This window comes from Xiphophorus hellerii, chromosome 17 (assembly GCF_003331165.1).
Source record: "Xiphophorus hellerii strain 12219 chromosome 17, Xiphophorus_hellerii-4.1, whole genome shotgun sequence".
In the NCBI taxonomy this organism is placed as follows: domain Eukaryota; kingdom Metazoa; phylum Chordata; class Actinopteri; order Cyprinodontiformes; family Poeciliidae; genus Xiphophorus; species Xiphophorus hellerii.
Window position 1 is genome coordinate 3,751,132 of NC_045688.1, and position 17,627 is coordinate 3,768,758.

At 37.8% G+C, this 17,627-nt stretch overlaps 1 protein-coding gene across 5 annotated transcripts; it reads right to left on the reverse strand.

Moving 5' to 3' along the window:
- Nucleotides 1-359: 359 nt before the first annotated feature.
- Nucleotides 360-16,272, reverse strand: cpsf6 (cleavage and polyadenylation specific factor 6). 5 transcript variants are annotated; one of them, XM_032590178.1, is made up of 11 exons: nt 16,152-16,272; nt 14,550-14,759; nt 14,343-14,446; nt 14,071-14,216; nt 13,742-13,918; nt 12,999-13,106; nt 11,477-11,975; nt 11,271-11,386; nt 10,414-10,567; nt 10,141-10,339; nt 360-3,360 (listed from the first exon to the last, which is right to left on the reverse strand). In XM_032590178.1, exons 1-10 carry the CDS (start codon nt 16,209-16,211, stop codon nt 10,153-10,155), a joined length of 1,761 nt encoding a protein of 586 aa, XP_032446069.1. In that variant the 5' UTR covers nt 16,212-16,272; the 3' UTR covers nt 360-3,360; nt 10,141-10,152. The 5 variants fall into 5 exon arrangements, with proteins under 5 accessions (XP_032446069.1, XP_032446068.1, XP_032446067.1 ...); XM_032590177.1 differs by having other exon boundaries at nt 10,141-10,336; nt 13,742-13,927; XM_032590176.1 differs by having other exon boundaries at nt 13,742-13,927.
- Between the last annotated feature and the right edge of the window lie 1,355 nt (nt 16,273-17,627).

Sequence of the window (17,627 nt, forward strand, 5' to 3'; positions counted from 1 at the left end):
CTAATCTTGCTACATGACCAGATTCTGGTTGAATAATTCAAGCTTTAATTTTTTTTCTAAACCAGGAGTCTCAAACTATAGGATAACATTTTAAAAATTTAAATGCAACTGCCGCGCAAATGAATTTTACCACAAAATCTCTCAGATCGTTAAAAAAATCAAAACTTTTCAAATTTTGGTGTCATTTATTTGAAACTCCTATCAAACTCTGCATATAATTTGCGAAAAATAACCTAATTTTCTTATATTTGTGGTCGGCAAATACTTGAAACTACAATTTAGTCCACTATACGTTGCTATATTGTGCTTCAATATTTAAAACTGCAGACATTTTGATGAAGTACAAATGAAACAAAAACTGAATGCAAAAGAATTTTATTAGTAAAAATCAGCAATGTGAATCTGTGTACCACTGTGTTCCTATGGCAAATACCTCATCCCAATTAAGAGTTTCACAATAAATAACCAATAGTATCCCACACTGAACTGTATTATTATAAAGATCATGTGAAAATCGGAGCTTTTTAATTGCCCACTTATTTCCCAATTCTGTTCTAGGGAGAAAACATGGTTAGTTCAAATAAGACTATTAAATATATACAATAAGTTAAATTTAACTTAAATTGAGAACATTAAAAAGGTTACTTTTCATGTTTTGTTTTGTGTAGTGGTCTTTCTCGAAGCAGCTCCTCCTTACTTCTTCTCCAGGGCAGGCAGACCTGACAACACTTACCTTTATGCTGTGGAAAAAGGTTGGCACAAAACTGACCAACACTTTAACCAAAACTCAAAGGATTTTTGTCTTTTTGCTCTTAACATGGTTATGTAGATTAAAACCAATTTTAGATTATTTTCTTTAAAAAAAATATAACAGGACAAAAACATAAGCTAATCATATTTGAACAATTTCACTTTAAGATTTTCTGTTTTGATTAAAGTTCCATTGTCATTAAACGACAAAAACATTAACCAAATTTCTGATGCAAGTATAAAAGAAATAAATAAAAATTCTACTTACCGGTTCACTAAAAATCTAATACACCCGTCTCCATTACTATTAACAGAGTTAACAGGGTCATAAGAGAATATGAACATTTGCGAGTACAAAACACAATACAACACACCGACGAAAAACATTCTGCAAGAGCATCATCAGGATACACGTTTGCGCCCAAATTGTCACGAGCAATCTTTCCCCCAGATAACACTTGAAATGTAAGCTCTCAGATTATGTCAAAAATAAAATTAGGGTGAGGTGATAACAGTAGGCAATGTCAAGTGGAGATTAAAATCCAAATACAACAAAATTATGTTTCCCCCCTCCCATAACATCTGCCTATATGGATATGTGACTTAAGTAAAAAGGAAAAAACGTACTATATTTTGAGACACGGTTGGAGCAGCTCTAGATTCTTAACATGGATTAGCAATTTTTTAAAATTTTTATTTTATTTTACTTACAATTCAAAAAGTAAATCTGTATTGAAACAAATACAGCTATTTTACGTCGCAATTCAAAATTTGGTCTGACAGTGTAAATAAAGACAAAAAAAAGCAGAACTTCTTAAAAGCATTTCCTTAAACGTAAAAAAAAAAAAGGTATATAAGACAAACTGACAATCACAGTGACACAAATGCAACACAACAGGATGGGTGGTGAAGTGAAAGAGAGGCTGCTGTAAGTGGCAATCAATCCCATTTTAACATTGAGTTTTAAAAACATTTCAGGTGCATGTAATATTGTTCTGATCACAAGTTTACATACACTCATCATGGGCATTGATGTCAATAATTTAGAGAATTAGCGATACATTTGAAAGCATTTTTCCCACAGCGTGAACTGGTTTTAAGGGAAATAACTGGGAGCAAACAACAAATTTCTCCAAAAATTAAGCTATTCACAGCATCAATGGCTTACTTTACCGTAAAGCATGGTGTTGGCGGCATTATGCTACAGAAGTGGTTCACTGTAAGTGGGTGGAATACATAACCACCTTAAAATCTTGTCACTTTCACACAGACCAAAGCCTAGATGTTTTAGTCAAAATGCTAGTTTCAGATCAAACTTCTTAAACAGCCTTGGTTGGAACACTGTTGAATATTTATGTACTATGATTAAAAGCTCCATGACAAGAAATAAACTAATTCAAATGATTTCCAGTAAGAGCTGCTATATATATTTAATCAGAATTATGACAGCAGCTGATGGATGACTAAAAAATCTGATTTTGTTGTACAAAAAGCACAGCAAAAAAATGCTCAAAAAACATCCAGAAAAGGCTCCAAATTAATGACAATCCATGAAAATGAGAGAATGTAAACATCTCTTTGAACTTGCATTCGACACTAACCAGTTTTTACAACAATGGACTAAAAGAAAACGGGTAATCAATTAATGCAACAATATTGCTCACTATGATAAAAACGTACCACAAACATTTTTGTCTTCACTTTTGGTAACAACGATCCAGCATAATTACATGTGAAGCAGCGCAGCAAACGGCAGCAGGTTTTTTTTGATTTACGACATGATTTCCAAAAATGACCTTAATGCCTCTAGGAGCGTCCATTTTGGGTCACACTGTATCGTCTGTTCACATTCGAAAATACATTCTACTGAAGTCTTACCTTGGAAAAATCCCATCCATTTGAAGAGAAACAAAATGTCAAGGAAAAGGATCACTTACTTGGTGAAATTTGGGATTGTAAAAAAAATAAAAAAATAAAATCAGTGCAAAAATACATTTAATATCAATGAAACAAACATGTAGAGAAATTCACCAGATGAGTGGACCTCAAACATTTTTTTATTACACCATCTAGTTTTTCATTCAAAAATCAGACATTTACAAACATACTAACCAGGAAGAAATGAGAATGAGAGAAAGAGAGAAAACGTCAAACACGAACCCTATAAAAACTTGCCTATATTGAATTTACATAGTACAGCGAGCCAAATAAAAACAACAAATGAAAGGAACTTGATGCTTGTCTTCTATTTTAAGGGTCGCACAGGCATTTTATTGTTTCTTTGCCAAAAAAAAAGAAAGAAAAAAGCATCACACATACTAGTCTTTATGTCAAACAAAACAAAAACAAAAGAACTGCTTGGAAAGTTTTCTTTCATCTTTAGTTATGAATATAGACATTTGGACAAAAGCCTTACATAGATGAGGGTCCTCCATCCACTGCTCTTAGTCAGGCAGACAACAGAGAGAGGGAGATGGGTGAAGGAGGAAAAGAGAGGAGACATGGAGGGGGGCGCAGGAAGAGCTGGTAGTTGTAGTCCTGTCCGGTCATGCAGGGTGATGGTGTACTGAGAGCGTTCCTCCTTTTCCTTCCATCCTTGATCCACGTGAGCTGAAAGGTGTCAAAACGAAGGGTGCAGTTTGGTTTGGAGCCAGCCCAAGAGTAAACACTCCCCCACTCACCAATAAACTTCTACGCTACAGAATATGTCCACCAAGGCTGGGTTCAATTTACCATCACTTTGAGTCGCAGTGCTTGAGCTTACATCAGCACAAAAACAAAAACTGCATTGTGTGGGGACAGATGCTGGACAACGAGGCACAATTTTCTTTAGCAAACTAAGTTTTAGGGGGTTTTTTTGCACTCAGCTGATTGTGAATTGCTCCCAACCCCAGCGCATACACAAGAATATCATGCAAATTTCAACAGAGCAGCTTTTTGAAATGTTTCAGCATGAAGACACAGAGGGAAACTGAAAGTGTTCCTTCGATAGTCTAACGTAGATAGCTTGAATAGGAGCTATATTCATGGGCACTACATTTATGGACAGAGAACCTCCAGTTAGACATGCAACATTTTAGACTAACTTTTGGTATTTTGTAAGTGAGCCGACCTTCAGTAAATTCCAAATTCAAGGATGGACATGGAGAAACATACTACATACAGTTTAAACAGCAAAAACTATACTGGTTTATTAAGGTTTTATTTTATAAACACAGTTGCAGCCAACAATATTGTAAAATTGTTTTATACAAAAGAAGGAAAATAGGATTTAAAAGTGCTACCTTCATACCTTGAGCAAAAAGATTTTAGATTTCATGTAGTTCATCTCATATCACCAAATTTGAATCAGCTTCATTATTATGCTACTGAAAAATGTCCTGCTTAATTTTTCATTACAAAATTACAGCTTTGGGTAGACAGACTAGAAAGCTAAACACTGAAAATGTGGATCTGTGTTTTTCCAACAAAGACACTTCAGAGCTTGACTTTTTCTTTTGACTTCAGTTGTGACAAAATTAGCGTAAAAAGCACCAAAGGACAGCTAAGACAAACAAATAAACTATCTAGTGAAACAGGCTATGCAAAACTAAAACATTTCATAACTAATAATCTAATAAAAATGACATTCTACCACTTCCAAACAAAAGTTGATAAAGCATCATTTTGTATGTTTGTGTCACTTGTTGTAAATACCAAGACTAGTTTTTTGTTTAAATAGCAAAAAACAAGAATTATCTCCAGTCCTAAACTAGCACTGAAGCATTTTGGAGGAAAAACAAGACCTGGTTCTTTCAAAAAAATTTGAACATAAAAAAACACATATATAATCACTGACTTTGTAAAACTCTGCAATGTACATTCTGCCACCAAAATCTGTGAACGTGATATTTAAAAAGGTAGAACCTTTTCTTTTACATGAAACAATGCTGAGATGCTAAAATGTCATGTTTCCCATCAAGATCCATCAAACAGAGCAAATCAAGCAGATGGAAAACTTTATGTCAACACCTGAGCACAACAAAGTGCAGCATGCAAAGAACAGGAAACTTAGAGGCTGTAAATAGTGTCAAACTATTTAGTCAGTATATGCCTGCAATATTACAAGCCCTTCAAGAATGTTACATGAAAAATGAAAAAGTCTTGGCAGAAATATCTAATTTGTTTCAATCCCAGCTTTACCTTTTATGGGACAAAGATTCAAGTATCTACATTAAAAGGTCATGAGTACACTCTGGTTTCAGATCTTCTATTAATATTAAGGACAAGCAGATGATTCATCCCACAATACTAATTTTATGAGCAATACATCATTTGCTGAATAATTAAAGGTTCATTACAAATTATAGACATGAAACGTGCATCGATGTCTGCTTGTAAATGGCAATTAGATCAAAGTCAAACCAGGGTTGAGTAGTCTCTCTAAACTCACAACTTTTAACGTTGGTTTGCTTTTTACATTTTACAAACCAGGCCTTTTAACAGGGGGCACAAAACTTTTCAGATCCAGACCATCAACTCATAAATCCACCAGATGTTTCATTTAAATTTAGATCCTGAAGTCAGCATTTAGCACCTCCAAGGTAATCTTTTTTATATATAGCAACCCTTCAGGTTTTTAACAGAATATTGAATCTACAGCAGAGGTCTGCAACCTATACAAACCAAATACATTTCTTTTCTTACTCCACAGACCAGTTTAGACTCACAAAACCAATTGTTAAGCATTTAAATGTAGGTTTTAATAAACCCGTGTGTTTACTCAAGGGGTTTGGGGACCACTGCCACGTGTGAATAGCTGAACCTCATCAATACTTGAAACCATTTCTAAAATGCTTAGAAATGCCTACTTAATTGTTGAAACAGCAGATGTACATTAATATATGAAGTGGAAACCATCTTAACACTGCCACGGAAGCTGATGGTGCGTTCACACCAAATGCGTCTGATGCTTCCAGTTCGAAGGGTGAGCACTTTTGGAGCTTTCCCACCAGACGAGTTTTGAGCATCTGATGCGTCTGGTTTACATTCAAAGTCCATCTGGAGCGTTGGTTGCACTAGACCCAACAAACGGTCCAAACAGTTCAAATCGTGCTGCACTAAATGGCCCTCAACATGCCTCCACATAAACTGTGGATGTAAACCAGACACGCCTAACACTCAATGTGTGTTTGGTGTGTGAACGCACCGTAACATTCATGGTTGTCCTTATTTCTTTTCCTGGAGGTCACAGCCAGGAAAAGACATGCTGCTCCTGGATTGGCTGCTTGCAAATGCCAACTATGTCTAGTAGCTCTATGCCAAAGTAATCCTGCTTCCTAAGCTAAAATTTATTTAGAGGTCTGTTTGGAGTATTAAAATAGGCAGCAATATGCATTTGTTTGTTTTTTCCCCCAGAGGAGCCTCAAGTATTTGGTGTTTTTAGCTTTTCACAGGTGGTTGTGGTCCTTAACCCCTGTGAACGCCAGCAGCCACTGTGGAAGGTTTGTACATTGCAGACCCCTGATCTAGAGTCCAGAAAGCATTTGGATTTAAAACATATGAACTTGGTCTAATCAATAATATGAAGACATTGCAAACTTCTCCAAACTTTCTTTGCCCGCGTTTTTAAAATCACTTTAGTGTGATGACAGAAACAATCAAAGACCAGATTTTCTTGAAAAATGGTTTCTTTTAACTCTGATCTGCTACTCCTTGTAAATGTGTACATTCCCCATAGACTATGCACTGGACCTTATTTTGTTACTGCAAGTTGGTTCCAACCTTAATTTTTAAAGTGTTTACTCTGGTTTGACATGATCAAATTGCTTCTTTGTCAAAGGACATTGAAGATGCCTCTTCAATAATTATACTGGCAAAGTGTCTTAAGGCATTGCAAAGCAAGAAACTTTGAAAAACACTTAGTTCACGATTATGAACACCAACAGTGAAAAGCATACTTTGACAACAGATGGCCAAACCATAACAGGCATAACTACATATATAACACGACTGACTCTTTTCCTGAAATATTACATGGAAGGGTGTGGAGCAATGGAACATGGGGCATATTTGGACATGATGTTTTGCCCATTTCCAAAGTAATGAAGTAGTTCTCAAACTTTACTCAAATGCATTTTATTGTCCACACATTCAATACCAGGCGTTGTGTCCACTGGGTACCTTTTCATTTTTTGTGGCAACATGCGTTAGAAAATCCTGGTGCAGTTAACAAGGCTTCTAAACTTAATTGTTGCCACTACATATATAATAAAAAAAGAACATTTAAATGATTTGTATCTTAAACAGGGTTCCCAATGGACACAAAGTACTTTTATGTGAAATAATCAAATAATGCATAATTTAAGGACACGTACTTTGAATACAAAGTTGTTTGACTTACTAAGACCTGAGATTCAGCACAAGTCTACACTAAAAAGGACATTGCAGTAAAATGGTTACCAAGAGACATTATGTTGGGCTTTGCCTGCTTCCAAAGTTCAGCAAAACCAAAATGTAAATGACCCTGCTTAATATTTCATGGCATACAACAGAGACACTAATAAAAAGGCAATAGTATATATTAAATACACAATGCATAATTCCTCACTACAAGTGCATTTGACTTCAGTGACTCGGAGGGCTGGGCAACCATAAATGTTCCTACTGATCTCTGATCATTATTAAATTGAGATCCAAATTGTTCTGACATTAAACAAAGCAGCAGCACACCACAAACAACATTTCAACTACAGCAAAGATATACACAAGGTAGCATGTTATTTAACATGCAAATGGTGCCTTGGTAGACAGTACCAACCAATAACAATTACAACATGGGTGACACTAACCAGAAAGTGACCCAGAAAGACTAAGAGTAGCCTCAACATGTTACAGATTAATTTGAGAAGCAAAACACCAACAATGTATCGTAAAAAATTACTTAGAGAAGTTGGTGACAAAGAATAAATAGATCACTTCAATTAGTATAACATGACCAAAATGACAGCACAACATACCATGCTGGGACACAACCTGGATAATTTATTTCAGACTGTAAACTAGGGATGGGCACTGATTATTGAAGCTATCGTAATTACATTGGGCTTTAACAACAAAATGTTGTACGATATTTCCATCTCGTTTTACACACCCTGATTGTAGTGTTTTGCCGTTACCACAAGAGGGCGATACGTCAGCTTAAAGTAGAGTGGGTGTTTAGAGCTTTCAAAATGGCTTTTATTATCTCAACGGTTTCATTACAAATTTTTCTTTGTATTTTTACTGACTTTATACTAACTTGTGGCTGCAAAATGTTAGGAAAACAGGAAGCCGTAACAGAGCTCGTTCAGTGACAAACTACTGCATCCTAAGTGAGCCATGGAGTGTTATAGTAGATCCTTCCTCCCATCACAATCACTGTTCCCAACAAACTATTAAACTATTAGTGTTTACATCCCTCTTAGTATTTCCACTGTTTGCAGTTTTATTGTCACTTATTGTAAATGTCTGTTTTTAATGCAAAAACATCCATTGTCATTTTGTACATTTTTAAATTATGCTACTCAGTTGTGCAATCTTTTGCATCTGAATACACAATTATTAACTGCACAGTGTGTCATGATGTAATTTTGTGCTCACTGTACAGCCTGTTATTCTCAATTGTGTTTTTATATATTCTAATCTTTGTGTGACCCTACATATTTCTATCACCTGTCACTTTGCTGATGTTGTACCAGAATTTTCCCAGTGTAGGACAATAAAGTGTATTTCTACTCTATTCTATAATAGTTGGATAAAGAAATAATTTTATTTACCCAAAGTCTATCATAATTATTATCCTGTGACTTTTCCTAGGATCTTGATCACTGAGATCTATATCCAATATTGGGCTATAAGGTTTACTCCTAAAACTACAGATATTTGAAATGCCCATCCCTACTATAAAGTATGACCAATATTATATATTTTTTAGATTATTATTTAAAATCTTAAAACATTTACATGACTGTGACATTTAATTTAGCTAACTCATCTCATTTTACATAAGTTTGACACTAAAATACCTGGAGCAACCAGGTGTTTCACACCAACATACATGGCAGATTAAATCAGGAAAGACAAGAACGTGAGAATCTTTCATGTCTCAACTTCACCTCAAAGTTTTACAATGAGGTTCAATTCAACTGTTTGCAGTCAACATGCAACCAGTTGAATGCTAATATTGTTTGGAGTCTTAACATTTGTATATACATTTAACCTAATAAAATGGCGAAACGTCACATTATTACAGATCTACATTAATAAAATGCTTTTCTGCCAATAACCTGCATTTTACTTTCACTTGACTCAATAAAACAAATCAGGTTAAAAGCAGATTCTGCAATAGATACTGTGAGAACAAATGGGACATCAAATGTGCGGCATTAAATGACACCAAATACCAACAGTCAAAGGCAGCTGTAAATTCACACAAGTATGTCTAATTTCAAACAACCTCCACATTTGATCTAAGCTCACAGCTGTTGGTAAAACACAAAACTCAGCTGTTTAACATTCCTAATCATTATCAACACAGCACAATCAGAATAAACCAATTCTTAAGAGGTACTGCGTTATATCATCCCTTCAACAGAGGAGTGCACAGATGATGCCCAGAATATTGTTCAGCTGTGAAAACTACCCAGAAAAACATGAAATATATATATAAATAAAAGGATCAGTGAACTTTGTGATTTACCAACTTCTGAAGCCCAAAAGTAACAAATACATCCAACACTGAATTTCCAGTGACTGCTAGCGTTTCTGTAACTTCACAAATACAAATCCCAACCCTGTTCCAGTTCACGCGTTGCATAGCAAACATTGACTATCGCATAAAACAAAAGCTGTGCATCTTCCAACAAACAATCAGTGAATCAGGAGCTTCATGGCTGAAGGACATCAAACTTGCAAAAGCAGAACAGGCTTGAAGCTCACTGATCAGTTTTAGACACAGCTGGTGTTGAAATGTTAGTCTATAATAAGCTTGAACAATAAAAGCTAAAAACTTATCATTAAGCTTTGGGACTTTCAGCTTTTGTAAATGTACCATTACATATATAATCCCAGACAATGTACACAACATGTGCAATGGCTCACATTGTAAAACAAAATGGTAACTCACCTTTCCACCTACCTGAATCCATAGGGCTCAGTTTTCAAAGCCCTTTCCTTGCTCACTTAACACTTTCTTTACCCAATGGTTTCTCATTCATATCGGAACGTAAAATGTCATACTGCAATTTAGTTGGAGTTTAATAATCAAAGAAGTGAGCAAAGGAAAAGGCTTCATATTTCTGTTATTTTCCTCTTCCAACTGTTTGGTTCAGATCCAATTAAAATGGCTACAGAGCACCAAGCTGTACCCACCTGCCCTGACATCTAGCGGTGCCGGTACTCCCTCTCCCTCTCTCGTTCACGATCTCTGTCCCGGTCCCTCTCACGGTGGCGGTCGCGCTCCCGGCTGCGCTCTCGGTAATAATCCTCGTGCCGGTCTCGACTGCGGGATTTGTGTCGCCGGCTCTTTTCTCTGGAGCGGCTGTGGTCGCGTTCTCGGGAGCGTTCTCTTCTGGCGGAAATGAAATGCTTGTCGACTCAACATTTTAAAGGTAAAACCTTCTTTTTCTTTAGCTTTGTTCTTACCTAGATACAGAGCCGTAGCTCTTCGACTCTATGCCATGGAGACAGTCCTGCAGGGAACTGATGAGGACTTTGCAGCGGTCGTCTGCAGAAACTTTGGACTGCTTGATCAGACTGATGGCCGTCACCAAAGTCTCTATAGCACTGCCATAATCAGCTGAAGGAGGGAGAGGTATGCATTAAACATGGAATCTGGAAAATGACACATTTACCAGAAGTTGATATGTTGAAATTCATTACTGATGCAAAACCTCAAAAGGCAAAAAAAACCTACAAATTTTGTCTGAACTATATTCCTAAGCAGTAACAACTCAATTCCAGTTCACTGTATTAACAAAACATTTTCATTTGTTCTTTCAGCAAATAGCTAAAAGTCCCAATAGGAGTTTTTGGATCCGATGTTTGGAGCCAAGTTCCATTTATTTTCTCTGCATGTCAATAATAAACTTGACCAATTGGATGGACTTTTACTGCACTGACGCCCACACCACACCGATTGATCTGTTGGGATCCTAAAGTTCAGGGTGATTAGTGGAGACACAATGATAGTCAGAGCTAATACTGTTAAAGCAATATTTACTGTAATAATGTAAATTCTGCATCACTTTCCCTTGCCTTCAATTTGATTGGTCAACATGAAAAAAAAAGACATCTGGCCTGGATACAATGCATGCCAACCAAAAAAGTGGAGCAAATAAAGAGGGGTGTGTGTAGAGTTGTGATAAAACTAAATCTTCAAACGTGACAAAGGCTTTTGATTCTGATCACGTGTTTGGAGATTTTTTAATATATGATAAATGCACTGTGAAAACACATCTATTGTCTGAATTTTCTCTTGCTATTGATGGCTTCTTCGTTACCTGCGCTGGCATCAGACACGGCCCTGGAAATGGCGCTGGAGGAGATGGCTCTGTTCCTGTTCATAATCTCTTCAAACTCGGCCTCATTCAAAGGGCCCCGTGATGACTCCATGTCTCTACAAAGAGCCAATTAGGAGATCAGTCACCAATGCAGCCAATTACAGACAGTTTGTTTTTTTTCTTGGCAAGACTTCCATTAGCCTTACCCTCGTCCAGGACCGTAATCTCTAGAATCATATGGCGGCGGCCGTCCGTACAGGTCGTTTGGCCCTGGGGGGCCTCGGCTGTCGTTGGGGGGCATGTTGTTCCCTCCAGGCGGAGGGAAGAAGGCGGGGTTCACATGAGGAGCTGGTGGTGGCCCACCTGGAAGAGGGCCTGGCAAGTGTGGGGGTGGAGCCAAAGCCAACGGGGGTCCAATAGGGCCTGGAGGCCGAGGAGGAAAGGGTCCTGGGGGAGGCGGGCCCTGATGAGGCGGTGGAGGACCAGGAGGGGGGACGTAACCTGCAGGTGGGGGGCCTGGAGGGAGAGGTCCAAGCGGTGGCTGACCGAACTGAGCAGGGAAGAGAACAGGTGGGGGAGGCCTGTCGCCACGATTCGGGGGGCCTGGCAGAGGAGGAGGAAGGCCTTGGCCAGGAGGTGGAGGACCTGGAGGCCCTGGGGGGCCAGGAGGGCCCGGAGGAGGACGAGGAGGTCCCTGAATCCCACCTATAATGAATAACAAGGAGAAGAAGAGATGTACTTAAAACAGACTGCTTAACCTCTGGCTACAGCACAGCCAAACAGCTCTCATCTGGAGAAATAAGCATGTTGTTAAAATTTCTGGAGGTCTTTCCTACATCAGAACACAAAATGGGAAAACAACAAACAGCATAAAGTACATTAAAACTCTAATAAAAACATCTTAGGAGAGCTTTATTTTCTTAGCATCTTTCAAATGTTAAGATGCAGATTGGGTGAGAACGCAAAGCAGAGACAAATGACAGACAGATGAAAGCAAGCTGGTGCTTCATATAATTAATATCCTGAAAATACAATTTAATGGACAATGGTTCTTCTGATGACATTGGAGGAACCATTTCTGGAATACTTAAACCTTGCTTAAAGGCTTCTTATATTTGATAACATGTGCCTTACAAAAGTACTAATAGCATGTAAACTTCCTCAATGTGTGACGACACAACCACAAACTTCAATGCATTATGCGAAGCGGAAAGACAATTTTTCTTTTCCTTTCTCCTCAAAATAAAGACATTTAAATTTAGCACCAAATGCCTTCGGCAGTCACTTAATTAACGAAACCCATTTTTGGTCGATTAAAGTTTGGAAGGAGAAAAGTAAGAGACGACAAACTTGTGAAAAGAGACACTCTGGTGGTTCTACATACTATTGTACCATCAGTTTTAAAATTTTTATCTGTGAAGAGGCTGGAAACATTTATCCATGTATCCATTTCAGTGCACTACATAATTAATCATTTATGTTTATCATTCAGACAAAATGGCAGTAAAATACACTGAGGTTTGTAGTTGTAACAAAATGTGACCAAGTTGAAATGATCCAAACACTTTTGTAAGGCACTGGTATGTTGGGAGTGTAGTTGGTAAACTGAACCTTGAATAAGATCATTATCCTGACACAATTTGTACCACAGGTCCATCACCAAGCTTCTAAGTCTTCAGAGAAGAAAGATAACTGATCAAATTATTCGGATCAATCGAGGTGTTTCACCTCTGCTATGCCAGCTCCCGTTCCTGCCCCCCGGCGGGAAGGGATTGAAATTCATTTCCATCAGAGGGCCATCATGGTGGCTAACCAGATCTGGTCTCATTCCCGAGCCTAATGGGGAAGAAAGCAAACCAACCATCACTCTTCCCTTCATAAACTTCTGGCTCCGAACTGAAGGCCTGACGCAGCCCAGTGGGGGAGGGGCAACAGTTAATAAGCAATAGATGAGGCATGTAAAGGATTGCATGGAGAGCAGAAAAAAGCGCTACAATTATGTCTTCTGCTTCTTGCATTATGCAGGCAACACAAGACTTGTGAAGAGCTAAAAGATGCCAAGTTAAGCTTTAAGCAAGCTAGTTAAGAAATGGAACTGGAATCTATCAGCAAAGCGAAAGACTGCAGCCAGGAAAGTTGAACTGGAGGCAGAGTGGGACAGACAAAGAACAATCTAAATTAAGAAAAGCACAAACACAATTCTGGCAATACAAATTAAAACTCTAAAACTGTACATGAGTGGCTTTGAGTCCATGCAAGTCTGAGTAATAGTGTGTTTGTTGAGCAGAACCTTGTGATAAAAAGCCAACCTAATCAGGCTGAATCTTTTGGACTGAGTGCAAAATTTTAGAGTTTTTTCTTTTTTCTTAATAAAAAAAAAACCCTACTTATAGTAAAACAAATGTAATAAAGTGTTTTCGACACCCAACACCACCTCTAGTATTTCCCTCAAAATGTGTGGTCAAACCAACCTGGGAAGTGTGGTGGCGGGCCTCCGGGCCCCACAGGGCCGGGGAAGCGGTCATTTCCAGGACCAGGGGGTCCAGGGAACCTGCCTTTGCTGCGGCTGCCCATCGGGAATCCGCCGCGGGAGCCTGAGCCCGGAGGCCCGGCTTTACCTTCCCCAGACATCTGGCCCGACTGGGTACCTGTGCAATCAGAGAAGATAAAAACAAACCGACATATTTCTATTTGCTCGTCCCAATTGACTTTATAAACAAATAGAGGATCATTTTACAAACCTAAAACAAATTTAAAAAAGTTAAGAAAGACGTGCAAAGAGACCAGATGGCCAACTTACTTTTACGTGACTGCATCTCAAACTGACTCAGAGACTGTTTATTGCATGGTGTGACGATGGGATTCTGTCCATGGAGCTCCCTCTTGGACAACAGGTCCATTAACTTTCTGGACGATGCCTCAGAGCCGACACACACTAGGGCAAACCTGGAACATTTAGAGGAGGATGTGCACTTATACCGCCTGGAAAATTGTTTCTTAAAAGACTGGAGTACAAGACTGTCTTCGATTCTAATGACATATCTATCCACCAGCAGACACCGATGAGCTCACCCTTTAGACTGGCCATTGGCTCGGTTTTCAAAGAACTTGATCTCAAGAACATCTGAGATGCCTATTGACCGAATAGCTTCTGTCAGGTCTTCGTCTGTTGTCCACTGTGAAACAAAAGACAGCATTGTCAGCATACCAGGGCTCATTCAAAACACAAATCGAACGTTTGGAGGTTCAACACAAATCTGAGCTGTAATAGCTCCTCACCCATGTCAGGTTTCCTATGTACAGGGCAATCCTTTTGCCTGTGTAGGTGTAAACCACATTGGGCGGGGCGCTCTTCCCCCCTTCGGAGCCCCCCGGGGCGGGGAGCGAGTCCAGGTAGTCGCGGTCTTCCGGAGCATCTCCGTTATTGGCTGAGGGGGATATTACGTCATCGTACAAATCGATCTGCTCATGAGGGGGGTACTCCGGTTCCTGTCATAAAACATCATTAGATGAATATAAACATGGGTAGCAATTAAGCCGTTCCAGCTCAAACTTAAAACACTCAATTTACAGAAATCACAAAAGCCACATTTTCTGGCAGCAAATTAATTACTTTAGAATTAAATATTGTTATAATCAGGCTGAAAACATTCCCAAGGTGGGGCATAGATCGATCTATCACTGGCATAAAATGTCCAATGAAGGACGACTACTTTTAACCAAATAAATCTGACCTAAACAGAAAATGAGCGAATATACAGTTTTGTTTTGTTTTTTCTTCCCCCATTCATTTATTTCTCCAAGATCTCAAACTTGGAAAGAAGCAATTATTCATCCTGAAATGAATTGGGCCAATCTCCTGCAACTTTTAGATGAGTTTCTTCATTAACAGCACAGAATGAGGGGCAATTCTGTCATTTATTTCAGGTGTGCTGGAATCCACATGCTGCTAGATAATGGCCTCCAAAGGCCGGAGTCCTTTAAAAAAATATAGAAATCAATAATAAAAAATCAGCAACTAGAATAAAAATGTTGAGAACAGCAAAACCTCACTGTATTAATATCTAAAAAAATTATTCTCATAAGAAAAATTGGACTTAAATAGTCAAAAATGTCCTATTATTTAGTTTTAAACCGCGTAAATGCACAGCTGACATCCGTGTATCTAATTCACACAATGGCTAACATTAGTTTAGCTAATTCGCGGAAAACAAGCGGGTTTGAAAACATTTTTTTCGACAGACAAACATTTTTGTAGATAACCCATATCTGCAAATGACTGACTTCCTAGATAAAACTACTGGTGTTTCTTCAAGCACCACAGAAGAAGTAAACAAAAGGGGCGTGTGTGTGTGTATAAAATGAAACATGTAGATATGCTAATAGCACAAAGCTACAGCCAGATGTATTTCCACTCAATTTAAGTGTAGTGTTTTGTAGAATTGTTCACAGAAGAATATATTTATGTAGCTTTAAGTAATAAAGCGCTACTAAACAACTCGCTTGAAAACAGTGCGAAGCTAGCTAAGGAAATTGTGTTTGTTTGGCTCGTCTTAGCTTTAGTCGCGGGAACTATGCCGAGGCCTGATGTGCGCTGCACGACAAAACCAATAATATACACTAAGCTCAAAAGTGTTTATGATAAAACTATAATATTTTGTTGCACATTAATACGTATGCAAAATGATACATTCAAACCGACCACTTTATATTTCAGATGACGAACTATTGAAGCTGAGCTGCAGGCTTGCAGCATGGCGAAAGAGGCCTAGTTAGGAGACGAGCTATTTCGACAATAATTCGACGGGAATATCATCAAAACACCGCCGCCAAACACAAAATACGTTAGGGGACAACGTGTGGTAATTTAGGCCTTAATACCTGGCTAAATTCCTCCTCGACATCGGCGTAGATGTCGATATGATCCACACCGTCCGCCATTTTCCTCCAACTCCGTCCGCCCCGCCGGTGCAGAACAGAAACAATGGACCAGAGAGGGACAACTAGCGCCCCCCAGTGGCCGCCTGAAACAAGGCATGCAAACGGAAAAGGATTCCATCATTCAAAAATCTAAATAAACGAAAAAGTGAGTGAAAATAAAAATAGCTTTTTAAGTCAAGTAATAATAGATTTGTTGTGCCTAATTAATTCGGATAAATGTAAACAAACTTACTTTAAACATAAGGATAATAGCAAAAGGTAATCTCTAAAGTTGTACAACTATAAAAATGGTACTTTGATATGACAAAATTGGATTCAAAAAAAGTGAGAAGACTATTTAAAAAAAAAGACAATAATACATTAAAATACACCTTATTTACAGTAGTCTAAAAACTGAATGCCCCAAGTTTAATGGAAAATAAAACAGTATTCATAAGCTATGTTTTATCACCAGTTGCCAATAACGTCTTGGGACATTGTCTCTTTTCACATGAACATTTGCTACATTATATTTTCTTGTACTGGAAGTATTTCTGCCTGATCTAATATTGACTTTTGTTTTAGTTGTCACAAATAAGACCTCTATATAGAGTGCATTAGTCTGCAAAGACCACAGAGTCTGTATCTGCAAGGTTATTGTTAACTGGACAGATGATTCCATATAATTCCATCTTTTATAAACTAAGTTTGTAAAAGCCACAGGGCACATTCCCCCTCTTTTGTTTCTTTAGGAACATCTCCTGTAAACACAATTCATTATAAATGTCTTTGAAAATTAGAAATATAAATGTTACATTGACATAGAGACAATAAGGACCCAATAAAATGAAATTCATGGTTAAAATATAAGTAAATTTTTCTTGAAACTAGAAACTTCTAAGACAAGTGCAATCATTTCTAGAAGATAATTTATTTGTGAGTTCATGTTACAGAATCTGAAAAAGCTTGAAACTTGCTTTCATTTTTGTCCAGAACAAAAAGTATGGAAGACAGAAACATGAACATGGAAAACTATATTATTTTGTGAATTTTTTTTTCTTTTATTTTCAAAAGGATAAATCTTCAGTACATTATTAATGCAGTGTGTATACGTTTATATTTATTATGTGTACATCCTTTATCTTATGATTAGACATAAAACCATTTAATTATCAAATTTTACTAATCAATATTTTCTTTCCTACCAATTGAAAGACAATCAATAAGAAAAAAACAAGAACTGCTTTACTGTTTAGTCACCAAACAACTTTAAATTCAGATTGAACTAGATGCATGGCTTCCATATTGGATGTACGTGTAATTTTTTATTTTTATTTTTGCAGTTTTGCACAGATGATCGTTCCAGCAACTCAAAGGCGTAAATTGAAGGAAAGCTTCGGGTCAAAAATCACTCCATGGCTTTTCAAAACATTGGAA